The 17,842-nt window shown below is 41.5% G+C and overlaps 1 protein-coding gene across 1 annotated transcript in view; it reads left to right on the top strand.

Moving 5' to 3' along the window:
* Positions 1–17,842, top strand: part of LOC137145394 (serine-rich adhesin for platelets-like) — a 141,031-nt gene that overhangs the window by 100,262 nt on the left and 22,927 nt on the right. Inside the window, exons 11-12 of the mRNA XM_067536111.1 lie at positions 5,079–5,189; positions 8,784–8,881. Of these exons, the coding sequence (XP_067392212.1) occupies positions 5,079–5,189; positions 8,784–8,881 (209 nt within the window). The remainder of the gene's footprint in view (positions 1–5,078; positions 5,190–8,783; positions 8,882–17,842) is intronic.

Below are 17,842 nucleotides of genomic sequence, written 5' to 3' on the forward strand. Positions count from 1 at the left end.
CTCATCTGCCTCTGGCGGTACCAGTAGGGGTGGGGGAAGGGACTCAAGGGCGCCCTTCTTCCCCCAGCTTCTTCCAGTCCTGCCAGTCTGTGAGGAGGTGTGGCACCAGGGCTCCCCCTTCCTGCTTTTCTCTCCATCCCTTTCCTTTTCTCCCTCCTCTTCCCTCTTTCTCTCCCTTTCATTTACCCTTTTGGGGGCAAAAATATCCAAGTATAAAAAGTCGGGTAACACCTCCGGAATAATTGCAGTTGTCAGAATGATTTTACGTTGCAAAACTTTGTACTTAGAAATGAATTTGAATGCCTTCTTCATATTTGTTTGTTGTATTTTTAGGGTTTGTATTTTGGTTAATGAGAGCTGTCCCTTTAAGAACAGGGGGGGACGCTTTATTGTAGTGCGCTTGAGAGACTAAGCAATGTGAAGAAGACTTTGCCTGTGTGCAGAAATTGGAAGATCCTGCTCCAAAAACATCAGAATTTGACTTAATAAACTTATTTTTCCAGCAAGCAAGCCTCATTCTTAAAGATGCCATGTTAGCACTTAATGTGGGACTAACTCAGGGCACTCTGAGTGTGCTACAGAGCCTTTCATCTGTAGGCCACCAGTTTGACTCCAGACTAGCTCAATCAGTGATTAAAAATTGTTCCCCAATAAGGGATGCTTGTTTGGCTCCAATTCCAAATCCACCAACTCACCACTGTGCTTTACACTTGATTGCGAGTTCTTTGGGGGTAAAGAGTGTCTCTTACTATGTTTTTGTACAGCACCTAGCACAATAGAGCCTGGGTCTCAGCTAGATCCTCTAGTGAGTGCTCCTGCAGTGTGAGTTGGCTACACTGTAAACACACACACTCTCTCTCACTCTGTGGGAGGCTGGGGGAGTTCAGAAAACAGACCCCTGTAGCATTGCCAGCACCGGTGAGACCCATGTCAGCCTGCTATATAGGGACTGTTTGCACAAGTTTAAAAAATTATTTGGGGGCAGCTTTCAGCTCATGTGCATAGTTTTCAAAATTTCTGCCTTTCTTTTGACCAAAGTGTTCCCTTTTGCCTGTGGAGCCCTACCTCTTTCAGTGACCACTTTGGAGCACAGTGAGTAAGTAGGGCCCTAACTGAATCCTATCTCATTCACTGTGCACCTTAAAAAGATTGCATTCAGGGAGGTAGGACTTTTCTGCTTCATTTTCTGTGCCACTGTACTGCTCAATGAAAAAAGCAGGGGCTTTTAAAGCCCTGCCTCATTTAGGACGAAACTCACCCCGAGGCAGAGAGGCCAGCACAAGAGCCATGCACCTCCTAACCCCTTGCTATGTTTTACTGTGTCACTCTTGTCATTATAATGGCACATATAACGCTTACTAAAAGGTGAATTCATTAACAGTAGTCGTTGATGTGTACGTGTTCTGTGTTGTAAAGATCTGAACATGCAGTATTATTTGGGTAGTTATGGCATGCTATTCATTATGATGCCATGCTTATTTTTGATAACAGTTTATGCAATTCATTGGTAGGAAACATTGAAGTAAATATTTTTTTTTACAGAAAAAGGTAGCTGCTATGCAGGCAGGTGCTAAAAACAATGAACCAGGTGAATGTAATGTGACAGCTTCTCTGCTTATAGAGTTCCAGTATTGAAGCTAAAGTATAAACTATAGGTGGAAGAGGAGTTAAATGGACATAAATGTCAATGGTACAGCTATGTCCTAAAAAGATAAAATGTGTCAAATCACTAATTTGTACTGTGTCAAATCATATATTTTTTACTTTCGTATATAGCTTGAATATTGTCTAATATCTCAAGTTATAAACTGTTCTCTACAGAAAGAAAGGCAGGTGTTTGAAGGTGGAAAACCATGATTTTCCCTATTAAAAATGATTTCTACTCAAAAACTGAAATATTTCACATTGGGGAAACTTCGGAAAATGCTCTCTATGTTTGTGTACAAATTGTTTTTTGTTTTTGCAACTAAAACTGTACTGGAGAAATTTCACCCCCAGACTGAATTTGGAAAGTCCTTGAAAATGTCATGGCATTCTCAATTCTCTAGTGTGAGAATTAGCAGTGTGTGTTAACTGAAATGGATAGTCATGTTCTAGTCTGTGGAATGCATAAAACCACCGTTCAGACTGAACGCCGTTCACATCCAGTGCATTGACACAGCTGCACTGCAGTATGTTGATGCTAGTTCTTCTCTGTGTGTGTGTGTGTGTGTGTACATAAATCGTAGTTGCTAAGTTACCAAACTCTTTAAGATAAACTCGAACTTAAGATGCTGACCCACGGCTTAGTAAAACTCCATTTTTGAGACTCCATCACTGTCCTTCAGCTCCCTCCAAACGTTTCCCCTGTGCATATCTGTCATTGCAGTCACAATACTCCTCATCCAGCTGGGAAGGCCAACAATCTGCTGCCTCTGGGGCTGTCTGCCAAAGACGGTCTGTGGAGCAGACAGCAGGGAGTACTGATAGTGCAAAATGGTCAGCTCCCTCCCTTCTGCCTCTCTTCTTGCCTCCTTTCACTCTTCTTGGAATTGAAGCACAAAAGAAAATTCCACTTTTCAAGACTGTTCAGTTTGCATTTGGTTGCAAAGTGCTTTCAAGTGAACAGTCACTTTCTGTGGTGCAGACAGTGACAGCTCAATTGGGGGGCAAGGTTTTCTTTCAGTCCTTGTCATGTTAGGCCATGTCAAATTAGACATTTGAGACTTTTTTTGTCTGGCATCATGGGCTAAGATGCCAAATATCAGGAAACAAACTAAATGTTTGCATCTCTTCACAGCTTGAGTGCATCCCATAGCTTGCCAGTGTCCTTGTTCATTATAGAATTGGGGAGCACTTTCTCTTGGTTCATGGATCTCTCAGGTCCCATGTTTCTGAGGAGTCCTCTTCTCTTAAGCCTCTGACTAGACCAAAGGCATATTTTAAGGTGTTTACTAAGCTGCCACCCTTACAAATCAGTGACTTGAGATATGAAGTTGATTGAAGTAGCGTACTCAAATTTCAGGATGTCCCTTCTTTCCATGTTAGATTGCTATTACTTCATTCCCTCTCTAGTGTGTTTGCTACATATCCACCTCCTCCATTGTTCTCTATGCACTTGTATATCTAGGTTTCCTATTTATTGTATCATTCTACCTCTGTATCTGATGAAGTGAGCTGAGTCTCACGAAAGCTTATGCCTACAAAAATTAAATGTGTTAGTCTTTAAAGTGCCACAGAACTCTCGTTGTTTTTGCTGTATACAGACTAACACGGATACCCCTCTGGAACTTTGCTACATTATGGTACTAATTGAACTGTGGGTAAAAATTTGCACAGCAGGGAACTTTCTGGGGGGGAAATCAAGGTTTGGATAATTACACAAGGGTGAAATACCAAGATATTTCTTGTTTTGAGGTTTTCACTTTCTTTCCCCTCCCTCCCCCTCCACCCCCCCCCAAAAAAAACAAAAAAAACAACCCAACAACAATGAAGTGTTTTGCCAGATTTCCTCATCAAATGATTTCAGAGACTTCTAGACACTAGTTCTGTGGCAGAAAAGGCCAGCAAGCTCTCCTGACATTAAGACCTGGATCCTGCAAATACTTAAGCATGCAGTCTTCTTTGTCAGAAGAATGACACTCACAACACTTGGCACTCCCTTCTACCTTACCAGTCCCCCTGCCAAAAGAAATTAATAAACTCTTAAAAAACAGAACAACAATAAAAACCTACCACAAGTAGAGCGTTGACCCCCACAGGTAAGAAGTGCCAGAGTTCTTGAAGGCCCTATAATCTTCACTGTTGCTGTTGATTTTATGGGGAAAACATTCAGCTACTACAGAGAAGGACAGTATAAAACCCGAATATAGATAGACAGACATACTTAACTTTAAGTATGTCTATGTCCCATTAACTTCAATTGACTTTCAATGGGACTTTGGCTCCCTAAGTGACGTAAGTGCTTTTGAAACCTGGCTAGCTGGCATGTGTGTTGAAGAGCAATGCAATGCCTGTGAGCACTCGGAGATTTGAGGTTTGTATAATTAGGCAGGTAAGCACTGAGGATTTGCAATGAGGTATGAAGGACCCTTTTGGGGTTCCTAAGTCATGCATAGTGCACTTTGGAGTGTAATCAATAGGAGAATTCCCAGCATGCCCTGCATTTGACTGCAACAGCATTCTGGCAATCCAGTAGGTCCACTGTCAGACATTGCAGATACAGCAAGGATCTTCAATGGTCCTATGAAGGCGGGGTGCGCAACTGATAAGGGCAAGGGAAGCCTATTCCAGTTGTAGAGAGTGAAAGGAGGAATTAAAGAGAGGAAGATCTGGAAGGCAGCACAAGGGGCCTGTTTGAGGTTGCAGGTTGGAAGGGAGTCTGTTAGGATTGAGAGAGATGGAGCTGTCGATGAGACGGCAGAGCCCCTTATATAAATGTTTCTGCAGTTTTAGAAAAGGTTTGTTTGGGATAGAAAAGTGAAGCTCAGATCAGTTTTTGCTTAACCAAACTGGTTTATCTGTCTCTTTGTCTGTGTCTCTTTTCCTTCCCCCACCTGTAAACCACTGTGACCCTCCCATTTGCTGAAAGTTCTAAACCAGCGTGGATCAGCCTAGATTTCTGTGGTACATATGCACAACACATTGTCTTCTGAAGAAACTTAGAAGTGCAGTCCTGTCCATTAATAAACGTGGAAAATGTGAGTGTCTGGTCATTCTTCATACTGCCACGTCCTAGAATACAATGACTATCATTTGTTTTCAGTGGCTACTTCTGTTCACATCGTTTTTGCACTCTCAAAGTTGCACGCTAAAAGTCATATTGCCGATTGAAAAGTGATTGAGTGAGGCATGGCTGGCGGGGAAGTAAAGAAGCTTGTGAGGTATCTGAAAAGTGTCCCTCCTACTCCTCAACCATGGCCGTGACACAGGACCTTATAGCTGGAAAATTTTAAAGCTGGAGAAAAAGGGAGTGGGAGTTTTCAGGGACCTTCCCGTAGCAAGGAAATGCAAATAAGCTCTAGAAAACATCACACACACACACCCATAAAGGAGCTTGGTTAGCATGCTGACCATTAACATTATGGACATTTTTCTAGGTGGATACTGACAGAGATGGATACTTGAACTGCCTGCAAGTTTTGATGGCTCTGAAAGAAATTGTCCCGTCAGATGCACTAACTGATGCCGAAGAACTTTATGTATATAGGGTAATCAAATCCAAGTCAGTCTCACTGTTTATGCTTTGAATGATATGGGAGTAGGGAGCAAATGTGTCAGATGTTCACACCATCACTATTCACCATGTAATACTTTATGCATCTTTAATACATCCCATCCAAGGATCTCAGTGCAAGCTATGCCTCACAACATCCATGGCGAGGTAGGTAATCTGTACAATCCTCACTTTACAGATGGGGAAGCTGTAGAGAGACATTGGGGCCAAAAAATGAGAGCCTCCCTAACTCACTTGATGGGGTCTCAACAGGCCACACCTATCTCAGAAAGTGTGGAGTTTTTTCAATGTTCTATGGTTGCTATGTGCGACCCTTGGTTTAAACGTATGTTGTTGTCATTGAAGCCCACCACCCTAGTTACTGCCTGCAAATCATAGGCAGCAGCTTCCTAGGATGCTAATGGCCAACCGGATATCACAAGAATGAATGAGCATGTTAGGAGAGGTGATAGAATAGTCCTTGTGGTCTCGTTTTGTACTACAGAAGTAGTAGGGATGAAGGGCCTGCAAGGCCCAACTGAGCCAGAAAAAGAGTAGCAGTAGATGGTAGTGGGCTCCAGACCTAGGTAAGCAATGATGGGCAGGAGGCCATCTAGGAAAGTTTGAATTCTTTTTTAAAATCATTTTCAAATTGATTCACATAATTTTGGCTATGCAGGTGTGGACAGGGCCAATAGGAAGCATGAAAGGGGGGGTGCTGCTCAGAGGCAAAATTTTGCCCTTGCATACATTTTTTTTTTAATTGGTGACTTACATTTTCAACAGTGACTAATGATTTGGGTGCCTAATTTGAGACTATATAAAGGGGACTGGTTTGCATAAAGAGCTGAGCTAAGGTATTTCTAGCTGGTCACCCAAAATCACTAGTCACTGCTGAAAATGTAGGTCTTTACTTGAATTTTGGACCAAAACACTTACATTAATCTTCATGCACATCCCTTGGTTACTTTGAATTTTTTGAAAGGCAGGGATATTAAATAACTTATTACTTTAATTTTGCTTAAATGTTCATGTTCCTAGTATGCTATGTAAGTATTATGGTACAAAATGAAAGTCTGTTGATGTTCAACATAAAAATATTCGGTTTTGCTTTTCTTCAAAAAACAAACAGTCCTTAGCTGTGCCAGCTTACACCAATTGAAAATCAGGCCCTCCGTTGTTTGCCTTTTTGCAGTCTTTCTATCATGATCCGGTTTGAAACATACAATCTCACTTGACATACAGCATAAACTTGGTTAACAGAAAACCGGTACCAGGAAACACAGAAATAAAGAAAAGTATAAAATCCTCTATGATTTAATCCTAACTTTACAAAGACTTTGTTTCTTTGGACACTTTCTTTGAAAAGACTACCACTTCAAACAAACACAGAGGGAAATTAGTAGGAAGTGATTATGGAGACAGGAAATCTGAAAGCCATGAAACTGAAAATAAAGTGTTATTTGTACTAGTGTATTTGGTTCCCTGCTTTACATTCTCAACACGAAATGTTAGATAAGACTTTAACAGTAGAATAGGGGACTAATTTCTTATGATAAAAAGAGGAAAGCCATTTAGATAAATTACAGTGGTCTTGGATTGATCTGAACACATTTTTAGCTAAAACTTGCAACTCCCCAGCCGGGTCCAGTTGCAATTTGTTCATGGTGGCAAATGATGTGAGTTGTTCAGACATCAAACACGTATCAAATGGCTTAATTGTAGTATTCCAAAGCAATGGCCCTATGGCAGACGCCAATGCTAATATCATTATACAACTCATATTGCATGATGACAATCCAGTTCGGTGATGCCTACATTTATTGTTTACTTTTATTGAATCTAGAAAGCTCATCTTTTCCATCTGTCAACATTATTGTGTGTGATCCACAAATAAATCTAAAAAGGCTGCATTACACTATATACTCGGGCATTATTTAATGAGTGGCCTTCTTTTATAGTAATAATAAAAATGAGTACAGACTTTAATTACTTCCATTATACCATGTTTGCTTTGTCAGTGGTTTCTATTTTATGAAAAGTTAAACCGCAAAGTTAGCCCAGCAATTTTTGTTGTTTGTGCATGTGCCTTCAGTAAACATCCCCTTTTTTCCTCCCTCAGTGTTCATGCATTTTGTTCTCTGTTAACATTAAACATGCTTTGCAAAGCTAAGTCAGAAGATAAGAGCAAGGTACCTGAGCAGGACAATATGTACTGTGCCAACATTTTGTATAAGATGAGTTTTGCACGATGGGCACTTTAAAAGAGCACTTTATTGTTTGTTGTTCTGTGAAAGGCTAAAAAGGGAAGACCCAGGAATAAGTATTGTGGATAGTGCCTGAAATACACAGACAATTGAAAAACACCCCACACCACCAAACCTCCTCCCCTAATTTCATTTGATAGATCTTTAGATCATAGCCACAAGTTTCTAGATAGAAATTATGCATTCAGAGTGAGGAACAGTCAAAAGAGCCTTGTAATTAGAGAAGGCACAATAGTTCTTAATGTTTTAAGGTGCCTTCTATAAAGTTTACCTGTGGGTTCTCGTTAGGTGCATGCATTATAGAAGTGTTGTTCTTAGTGAAAGCTTTACGGCCCCAAGAGGGACAGAGAAGTCGGTGTGGTTTGTTTATTCTTTAAAACTTTATTTTGATCATGGTGTGAGCAAACGTAGGAGGGGCTTCAACTTCCACTCTCCTTGCACTTCCATGCTAAAAGAATTTCGGGGCCAAAGTTGGCTCCTTTTAGAGTCTGACTTTTTTAGGGAATTCTGTACAGTTTGGTAACACTTTTTGTCATGTGGTTATGTTGCAGTGTTTCATGATGTCAGCACAGTCCAGGCAGCCAGCTTGTGGTTATATGTGGAGGGAGTTCTGCAAAGTATTGGAGCAAATGGAAGACAAATATGAGCAGAGGGGAGAGAAAGGACAAAGAAAGCCCATTTCAATATAATATAAATTAATAATGAACAGCTAAACCTATTATTATTATTGCATGTACTGCAGCTGTGCCTTAAGAGACAGTGAACACAAGAATAACTTGCTTTGAGAGTATTTAGCTGAGGATACAGTTACTACTGTTTAAAAGGTGGGAATGTGGTCTCATAGACATACCTAAAAAATACTCTCCAAGCTGACTTGTTGAATACACTGTACATACCATTTTGTTTTTAGTTTGTTGGTAGGGAGAGGAAGTTACAGTGATTTTCCAGTTGTGCGGCACAGCGTGTTTATCATTAGGTAGAAGGATTTTGTGTGGTATTCTATGCACTGTTTTAGAGTGAATTCTCTAAAACATGTACCCATCTGGTGTACATATTTGCCTCTATGTGAATCAAATCCATAACGTTTTGGGAGGGGCGGGTCCTATGGACTTACAATGCAATGTAGTGTTTGTCAGTGATACAGGCTTGTTGTCAGGTTTCTTGCTGAAATTACTTTGTTTTGCCGGCTATGCTAATAAAGCTTGTCTCTGCTTCGATCAGAGCTTATTATCTTTTTTCTTTTTTTTTTTGGTAAGCAAGGCAGCAATCTGTTCTTTTTAAACCCTTCATCATCTTTGCTCTCTCCATCTCTGTTTCCCCAGATCTTAGAGATTGTGGACTATTATGTAACAGATGGCTTGACAGACCTCCGACTCTTCGCAGTGATGGCTAGTTTGGCACAGAAAATAGCAGCACTGGAGTAAGTATTCAGAAGCATAGAAGCTCATGAATTTTAACTCCTCAGTGACAAAGGAATTTGAGGGGGCAAGAGCCGATCTATCAGTAGCCGAAGTAATTAAAGACTTAGATGGCTCTCTAGTGCAGGGTATGCCTTCACTGTTACAGGTTGTTTATATTAGATTGGGCTAGCCCCTGTCCCATTTGATCTCTAAACTATAACTTTGCTCCAAAACAATAGGACAGCTTAATTCAGAAATTGATACATTTCAGCAAGCATCAGCTGGTGCTGTTCGTGTGGCATTTAATAAAAAGTGTACTGCGGCATCAAACCCAGACGAAACATGGCAGAGCAATGCGAATATTGTGACACAGTTAACTTTTGACTTTTACTTGGAGTTCATGTCTAGTTACTGGAGAAAGCTTTTCAAAAGCACTTAATTGACGTAAAAGCATAAGTCCCACTGAAAGTCAACGGGACGTATTCTTCTAAGTCACTCAGGCAATTTTGCAGATCCCACCCCTAGCCTTTAAAGCGCGTGAAGGATAAATTAATTTTGTTTTTTTCTTGTTTGTTCCTGCTCTCATACCAGTGCTTAAAGATATTTGTTTTTTATGGAAGAGTTTATATCTTCATGGTCAATCTTCTTTTCCTACATGTTCTTTCAGTGAAGTCATCGTGTTGGATTTGGGACATCACAATCTTTTCCAGAGACTGTAGTGTCATAAACAAGGGATTCTGATTGCATAGCGCAATCAGGCAGAAGACACTGTCATGGGAAGAAGAAATTTCTTATACAAATATATTCAATATTTGCAAAAGAAAGAGAACAATATTGATCAATTGAATGTCTTTAGGTAAATCTTGGACAAGATTTTAAAAAATGGGGCCCTAAAATTAGGCATCTATGTCCATATATAGCTGTCCAGATGTGTGGCTCATTTTTCATAAATGCTGAAAAGTTCCTAGCAGTTCCCACTGACTGCACTGGGAGTTGCTGGATGCCCAACCTTTTTGTATTTCGTGCCACTTTTTCAGACCTCTGAATATGAATATATGAGCAGAACTTTTAAGCCTCTTGGAGAAACCACCCAAAAACCAAACACACACGTGCGCGCGCGCACACACAGAGGACCTTTCTTTTTCCATACATGTTCTGGTGTGAAATGTCTAGTTTCAGGGAACTCTGTGTTGCTGTTAAAGTAAAAGTTAGGTAACAGGGCAATTCTCCTTTCTATGCGTACACCTAATCTGTACTCGGCCATATCTCAGACCCAACAAACAGGCCGTGTACTGGCCAATGTGTACTGTATGTAATGCTATAGGGCCAAAATTCTCACCCGTAAGGGTTGTCGGGTTCTCCTGCCCACCACCCCCAATTCACACATGGACAGACACATGCACACATTGCCCATCCCCCAGCCCTTCTCCAAAATCATCTTCCATATCGAGGTTCAGGGGAATCCCCAGAGCATCTCCATAGCACTTTTGGGGCAAAGACTCCCCCACAATCTCCTCCCCTCCATGCAAGTGTTAAATGAGTTAAATGTATATATTTATCAAGAGGAGAATGCAACTCGGGAAGACTAGCCAGTGATTCTAGAATCAGTCGATTTGCCTAGGTTCAGAGTGTTCTAATAATGTCTCTTAGTAACATTAAATTGCTAAGTTTTCATTTGAGTGAGAGTGTTGAAATGAGAACATAAATGATAATGTTAATAAGGTTTGGAAATTCTAAGCTCAGGATTTCCCTGCTTTTTGTGGTTGTGCGTAAGGTCAAACGGCACTGTCTGGTCAGCAGAAACTTCCTTTACAAAATAGCTTGTATTTGGGATGAGAAATCAGCACTACTGTTCATTGTAAAATTGGCATCTCTATCTCTGTCTGTTGTATGTCCAAGTGTCAAGACTATGAAATAACTCCTGACAAAAACTTTGAGTATTCAGTCTGGGGCAGAAGCAGGGGAAGCCAGGGCAAGCATTCCAGTTGGCTGGATGGACACATGTAGATTAACTATTTTTAAAATTTTATTTTGTACAAAAAAGACCTCAGACAAGATTTTGCAATAAGTAGAAAGTGAAGTTTCAGTCGTAGGCTAGACCAGTGCCTGGTCCTGTGCCCTGAACGGGGAGAGGGTACCAAATTCCTTACCCCATCTTCCTCACCTGCACAGCGATCTGCTTGCTTATGCTCACAATCATAAGGACTGCTCCAGGATAGAGCTGACAGTAACACGGGCTTCTCCAAATGGGGAAGGGCAAGCACAAATACTATGGGCAGTCTGCATCGGCACTGGCCAGCAGAGCTTGTCGGGCTAGAGGGAGTACACACTTCACTCTTTGACAGACAGTAACAGGGGCTAGTTTTGGTCTCTCCTCCTCTGATGCTCCCGGAGGCATTGTGCTTCAGTTAGGCACAAGTGACTCTGGGAGTTTGTCTACACTGCAGTTAAACACCCCAGGCTGGCCCGTGTCAGCTGACTGAGGCTCATGGGGCTCAGGCTGCGGGGCTATACAATTTCAGTGTCAATGTCCAGGTTCAGGTTGGAGCCCCGTCTCTGGGTCCCCGTAAGGAAGGAAGGTCCCAGAGCCTGGGTTCCAACCAGGGCCTGGACATCTAGACAGCAGCTTTATAGCCCTACGAGCCCAAGTCAGCTGACAAGGGGTGACCATGGGGTGTTTAATTGCAGTGTAGACATACCCTGTGAGTTCTTGCTGGGGCAATGCATCTCTGCCCTTCTTCCATGAGTCATGGCTGTGGAGCCACAATTTAGCTCCATACGTTTCTTTGCCCAATGTTCGACAGCATCTCGGAGGACAGGTGATGGAACTGGTGTCTTTCACTTCCCCATCACCAATTTGAATCTGATACCCTCACTATTGATCAAAAGCCATGGCTATCTGACAGCTATTGGATGGGCTGTATAAAATGAGTTAGTGTCAATCCAGTCCTGGAGGACAGCCCTATTTCATAAAGTCCACCACCATAGCTGGCCCTCTAATTGGTAGAGTCATCTTAAACCAAGAATTGAAAGGACATGGGGACTGAACGCTGAGTAATAGTCATTCCCTCGGTATCATGGTTGAGGCACATTAGTTAGACATTGTAAGCAAAGATAGTTTTGTAGTTACAGCCCCTGGACCCTGGGACTCAGGCCATCTGGGTACTATTCCTGGATCTACCAAAGATTTCTTGTGGGATTTTGTGCCAGTCACATGATCTCTCTCTGCCTCAGTTCCCCATCTGTAGAACTAGGAATAATAATACCTTTCGGGGGTTGTAGGATAAATCCATTAATATTTGTGAGGTGCTCAGAAACTACAGTAATGAGTGCCCTATCAATAAATAAACCTGGCACTGTAACTGCTTCTGCTGTGTCTGGTCTGTGCTTCCTGTGAGGTGCTTAGCATCCACTCCCGATGAAATATTAGCCTTCTGCCCCTAGGACTGTTGTTCCGGCATTTTTCAGAAGCAGTAATTTCATGCAATCTCTCCCCCAAAATAATATCCATACAAGTTATTTCCATTTGACTTTGAAGCTACTAGAAGCCAGTACAGTCTGATCTAATATGTTGAGGGGTTTTGGTAGCTGTTAATGCAAGGCAATTAATTTAGTGTTAATACAGCAACATAGCAATCTTCAATTTACATCCTGACAAAAATCATAGCCATTTTCTGCCAAGCACTATACTGTACCGATTTAGTTTGCTGGCTAATGTTTGTCAGTGGAAGTGTAAACAGCAAAAAAAAAACACCACCACCAACAAAATCCTGTTTTTCTTTATTTGTTGTTGAATTTCGACAAGCTGTTTTGTGAACTTTGTGATCAGGCAGGAATAACTGATTTCTAAAATCAATAAAAGACAAGTTCAGTATAGTCATTTGCTCCTCTATGATTCAAATGTTCCAGCTTCAAAATAAACAGTTTTTCAAAATAAAGGTCATTTTGATCAGATGCCACATCTGAGAACTGCTTGGGGGCAAGTAAATGCAAGTATCAGATTCTTATCAGATCTTTCTGATAATAATAGCCTGATCACTAGGGACAGTCTGTTAGGGTTGGCCCAGTGGGTCAGATAACAATGCAGACTCTCTCTCTCTTCCCCATGCTGTGACCTAGTCCATCTGCTTCTCTCTGCCCATATGGTATAGAAGTATCTGAGCCATTACAGTTTTATGCATCTGAATGTTCTTTACTTTCATTGAAACTTCACAGACATGACATTCCTCTGAATACCTTTTTGAAAGAGGTTTTTTTTCTTTTGCATTTTAATCTAAGTTTACATCACCAGGGTCTCTGACAATGAATTATGGGCCATAAGAAGGCTGGTCTCATATTATCTTCCTGTCTTAAATGATATTCAATATCATTTTATTTTAAGGCATGTCTTGAGAAAGAAAACAGCTATCAGCATATGTGAGGATTTTATAATAGTGTTAGCCTGCTAGAAAGTCTAGTTACCATTATATGTGATGCTGTCTAATCTGAATACTGTCATTATGCGCTACAAAGCAAAGGAAATGTATCATCTGGTGGACACAAAACTGTGGGCTGGAAGTTCTCCCCCTTCCCCAACCATTTCAGCTGCTGGGGTGGTGCAAAGAGGTCTTCCTCAGACGCAGTTGGTAAAAATAATACAGCAAATATTGGCTCTCTCTCTCCCCGCCCAAAAGAGGCTGGAAACATAGATTTAACTTATTTGTATTGTGGTAGCCGCTGGGAGCCACAGGCATGGACCAGGACCCCATTGTACTCAGCATGGTACAAACACTGAACAAAAAAATGGTCCCTGCTTTGGAGAGTTTACAGTCTAAATAATAGATGCAGCCAGTTCCTCGGCATACAACCCTCCGTCAGTCACTCGCACCACACCCACCTAACATCAGCCACCCAACTTTAATTTCGCCCCCTAAAATTTACAAAAATATATGTACGTTTCAGAACAACCCAGTTACCATGAGATTGTATGGTCTAATTTCTTATTCAAGAAATCCATTTCCAGTGTGCAGTATCACTACCATATACTAACTACATCAGTTACCTCCCATGGGGAAACCTACATACCTTAGTTACTACAGAATATAATTAATATAGTTAAAATACAAATTTGCAAGATCTGCATGTATTCACAGAAACCTCAGAGCCATCTAATCAACACATTTCAAAACACCAAACACAGCAGTCTTTCCCATGCTAATCATAACTATATAGTCTTCTGCTTTGCCAACACATTGCACAATGAGAGAACTTCTAGCGTTCTGACATAACTCCATGTGCCCTGGTACTATCCTTGTTTAGAAAGCTTTATTATACATTTACTAAACAATATATAAAATCAACAGTATAAATATCCAAGAATATATATCCACAACATAGGACCTGCCATACTGAACCTATGGTTCTGCTGAGCCGGTACCCTCTCTCCAGTAAGGCCCAGTGCCTCATGCTTCAGAGGAAAATGCAAGAGATCCAGCAGTGGGCAGTTATGAAATAACTTGCCCCCCAGGAAAAGTTTCTTCCTAAGCCCATCAGACAGAGGTTGGCTTATGCCCTGGCGTATGATGATTTAGCTCCCTTCCAAACTCTTGCTTTTGAACCCTTACTGCTGTAACTCTGAATGGGCTCATTGTCCATTGAAATGTCCAAAAACAAAGCAAACTGAGGGGCAAAGTAAAGGTTGGATGGGCAATGTTATGTCAGAGAGGGTGACGGGTGATGAAGGATTATATGACAGAAGATGAACTGGCTGGATTCCGAGTCTGTTCATTTGCAGACTTTAATTGGTTAGCTGTTTTGTTTTGGTTTTTTTTTATTGTAGATTTTTTTATAAAGAGAGTGTATTTTTTTATTTTTAAACTGGACTCACATTCTAAACCCTGGCACACTTTTAACAAAGTTTGTGAATATAGGAAAGAGACTAAAACCAGTGTGATTCCAGTCTGTGCAATACAAAGAACGAGCCAGGGTGCAAGCTTGAACTTGCTCAACGCTGAGTAATGTTAGACTGTTATCTTGTCATTAAGAATTGCTTTGAGTCCCTATCTGTTCACCAACTCTAATTAATGATCGTTTAACTGTACTGTCAGCCCTATTTAACTCTGAGTGTTGCCAGTTGCTTCCTTCATCTGTCCAGCCAATAGGAACTGGGGGAGTCATTCATGCATACCATTGTCCTGGTGGCGCTGAGCCTATAGCATCCCAGTTTAATAGGGCATTCAGAGCTCATTAGTGAGGAAACACATCAGGAGTGACCGCTCCAGTGCCACACGTTGCAACTAATAGCCTTGCCGAACAGAATCGTTTCTGTTTCTGCTCACTTGTTGTTGAATCCTTTCAATGTCAACAAGTGGCCATGTCGGCAGGAGCCCGCCATTCTGCCCAACAGTTTTATCCGTTGCTCTCCTGAGCCAGACTTGTGTCCTCCCCCATTGTTGGACCAACAATGGAACCTGAGCAATCACAAAGGCTTCACAGCCATTCATCATCAGCTCACGAATTCTCTGGGCAAGGTTACCCGCCAAACTTTTGGGCCATCGTGTTGGCACAATGTGTGAATGCCCGTGAAATGCAAATAGTTTCTGTAGTTTACACTTTTCTTTCAAATGCCTTGGGGGAGGAAGGAGAGGGGGCAGGGAACCCTGACGTAGCTCTGGCTAAAAAGAACATACGATTCTGTAGAATGAAACAATGACAGGATAATTAGAATGCGAGGTGTAATGAAAGCACTGATCCCTCCAGAAAAAAAATGACACAGGGGAAAGTGTATGTGGGGGGAAGGTCTCATCATGCTTTTGGCTGAGAAGCTTCTTCTGACTCTCCTGCTGCGTGAGACAGCACAGATCGCTCCCATGTAGCAGGACTCCAGGAGTACAACATCCCTTCACAAGCTCCCCAGCTCCTTTTCTCCATTTCCATTCATGGGAATAGTTAACATTTCTTTTGTGCTTATTAGAAACTTGGCTGGGAAAAGACCTATTCAGAAGTCTAGCACTGTGATGTATTATTTGTATTATGGTAGGACCTTAGAGGCCCGGTTCAGGTAGACACTGTACAGATACAGATGAGGACAGGACCTGCCCCAAGGTGCTGAAATAGACAACAGGCAAATGGTAAGAGAAGGGGAGTACTAGTATCCCCATTATCAACATGGGAAATTGAGGCACAGACATTAAATGACTTGTTCAAGGTCACACAGCCTGTGGCAGATAGAGTGACCACCTTTGTTGGCTGGAAAAAAGAGAAAACCACATGAAAACTAAGGGACAACTCTTTATTTTAATGGACATTTTAGGGAAACACACTTAGCATAGGATGTATTTTTATCTCAAGTGCCTATTTCTACTGCCCTCAAGTATACAATGCAATTGTCATATGCTTCATTTAATGTTTAAAATGCTTATCAGTTTTAACATATCTTAAAACAAGGGACAGATGGTCACTCTAAGGGACAAATCAATTAAATAAGGAATGGGTGATCACTCTAAGGGACAAATCAATGACTTAAGGGATGCTCCCTTAAAATAACAGATGGGTGGTCACCTAGTGGCAGTCCCAAGAATTGACACCAGAGTTCCTGTGCCCTAATTCAATGTCTTTATCATAAGACCATCCTTCCTCCCCGAGGTCTAAAATGATTGGACTGAACCCTGGAAGACTCACTCAGTCAGAAAATCCTCTTTGATTTACGGAAATTTTGTTAGACTGAGGACTTCAGGATATGGCCCAACAAGAGGGAGATGAGACTTTGATTATTTAATCTCATGGGAAGCTTCTTCAGCTATGTCTCAGGGTATGTCTACACTACCGGCTCCGTGGGGATCGATGCAGTGGGATCAATTGAGCGGGCTGTGCAGACCTGTTCAATTGATCCCGGAAGTGCTCCCGAGTCAATGCTATTAATCCACCTACCTGAAAAGAGTAAGGCTGTGTAAACTGGAGAGTGTCTTCTGTCGATGCAGCGCAGAGAAGACGCCATGGTATGGCAACATAAGTAAGTCAACGGGAGATACACAAGCTATAATATGTAGCTTGCGTATCTCCCATCGACCGCCAGCAGCAATGTAGACCAGACCAAAGTCTCTGTATTTAGCTCTCACGAAACAAGAAATTGAGAATGGACCTTAATTGTTCAGAATAAAGACAAAAGGTGAATTTGCCTGGCGCTGAGAGATCCACTATGTCATACACCCAGTCTGCATAAGAAAAAGTTTGCTGGTATAGCTATGCAGATAGAGTTATTCTCGCAAACTTTCCTAGTGTAGCTACAACTTACATCAATTCCCTAAAAAAAATAAGCTATCCCAGCAAAAGCACTTTTTTTTTTTGGCCAATTTAACTGTGTCCAAGCTAGGGCTTTTGCTGGTATTAAAAATGTCACACACACAAAAATATTGCATCCCGGACCAACATTACTATACCAGCAAAAGTTTTAAGTGTAGATCTGGCCTAAGTTTTCTTTTCCCCCCTTTGCTGGTAAGAACTTTGTTAGACTATCTTTGCGGAGCTGGTTTTATGTAATAATTGCAAATCAATAAAAAAAAATCACTCCACTCTAATTTACCACTTATTGCATTGGTTTGATCAAGACCTGACGACAAGTGTGGGGCTCAACTACAAGAGGTGGATGGGTGTACTGTACAAAGAGTTGCTGTCTTTCATATCATTGCAACCTGGAATCGGAAGATAAAGGGCCTGATTCTCCACTTCTGTTACACCAGTTTTAATGCTGATGTATCTCCACTGATTGCAGCAGAGTTACACAAAACTGGTGTTACACACAGGCCAGTGTCTCCTCCGATAGTGGTGTAAATCAGGAATGGTCCACAAAGAATGAAGTCCAGATTTGGCTTCACAGCAACTTGCAGTCACCCTGTAAATTCATGGGCTGGTGTTTGCTCTGAAATTAGAACAGGGAAATCTGAAATAATTCCACTGAGTTCAGGGGACTTAATCTGATTTACACCATTGTAAGGGGGAGGGGA

The sequence above is a fragment of the Emydura macquarii genome, unplaced genomic scaffold (assembly GCF_026122565.2).
Source record: "Emydura macquarii macquarii isolate MOO-44397 ecotype Brisbane River unplaced genomic scaffold, CSIRO-AGI_Emac_v2 contig_3530, whole genome shotgun sequence".
Classification (NCBI taxonomy): domain Eukaryota; kingdom Metazoa; phylum Chordata; order Testudines; family Chelidae; genus Emydura; species Emydura macquarii.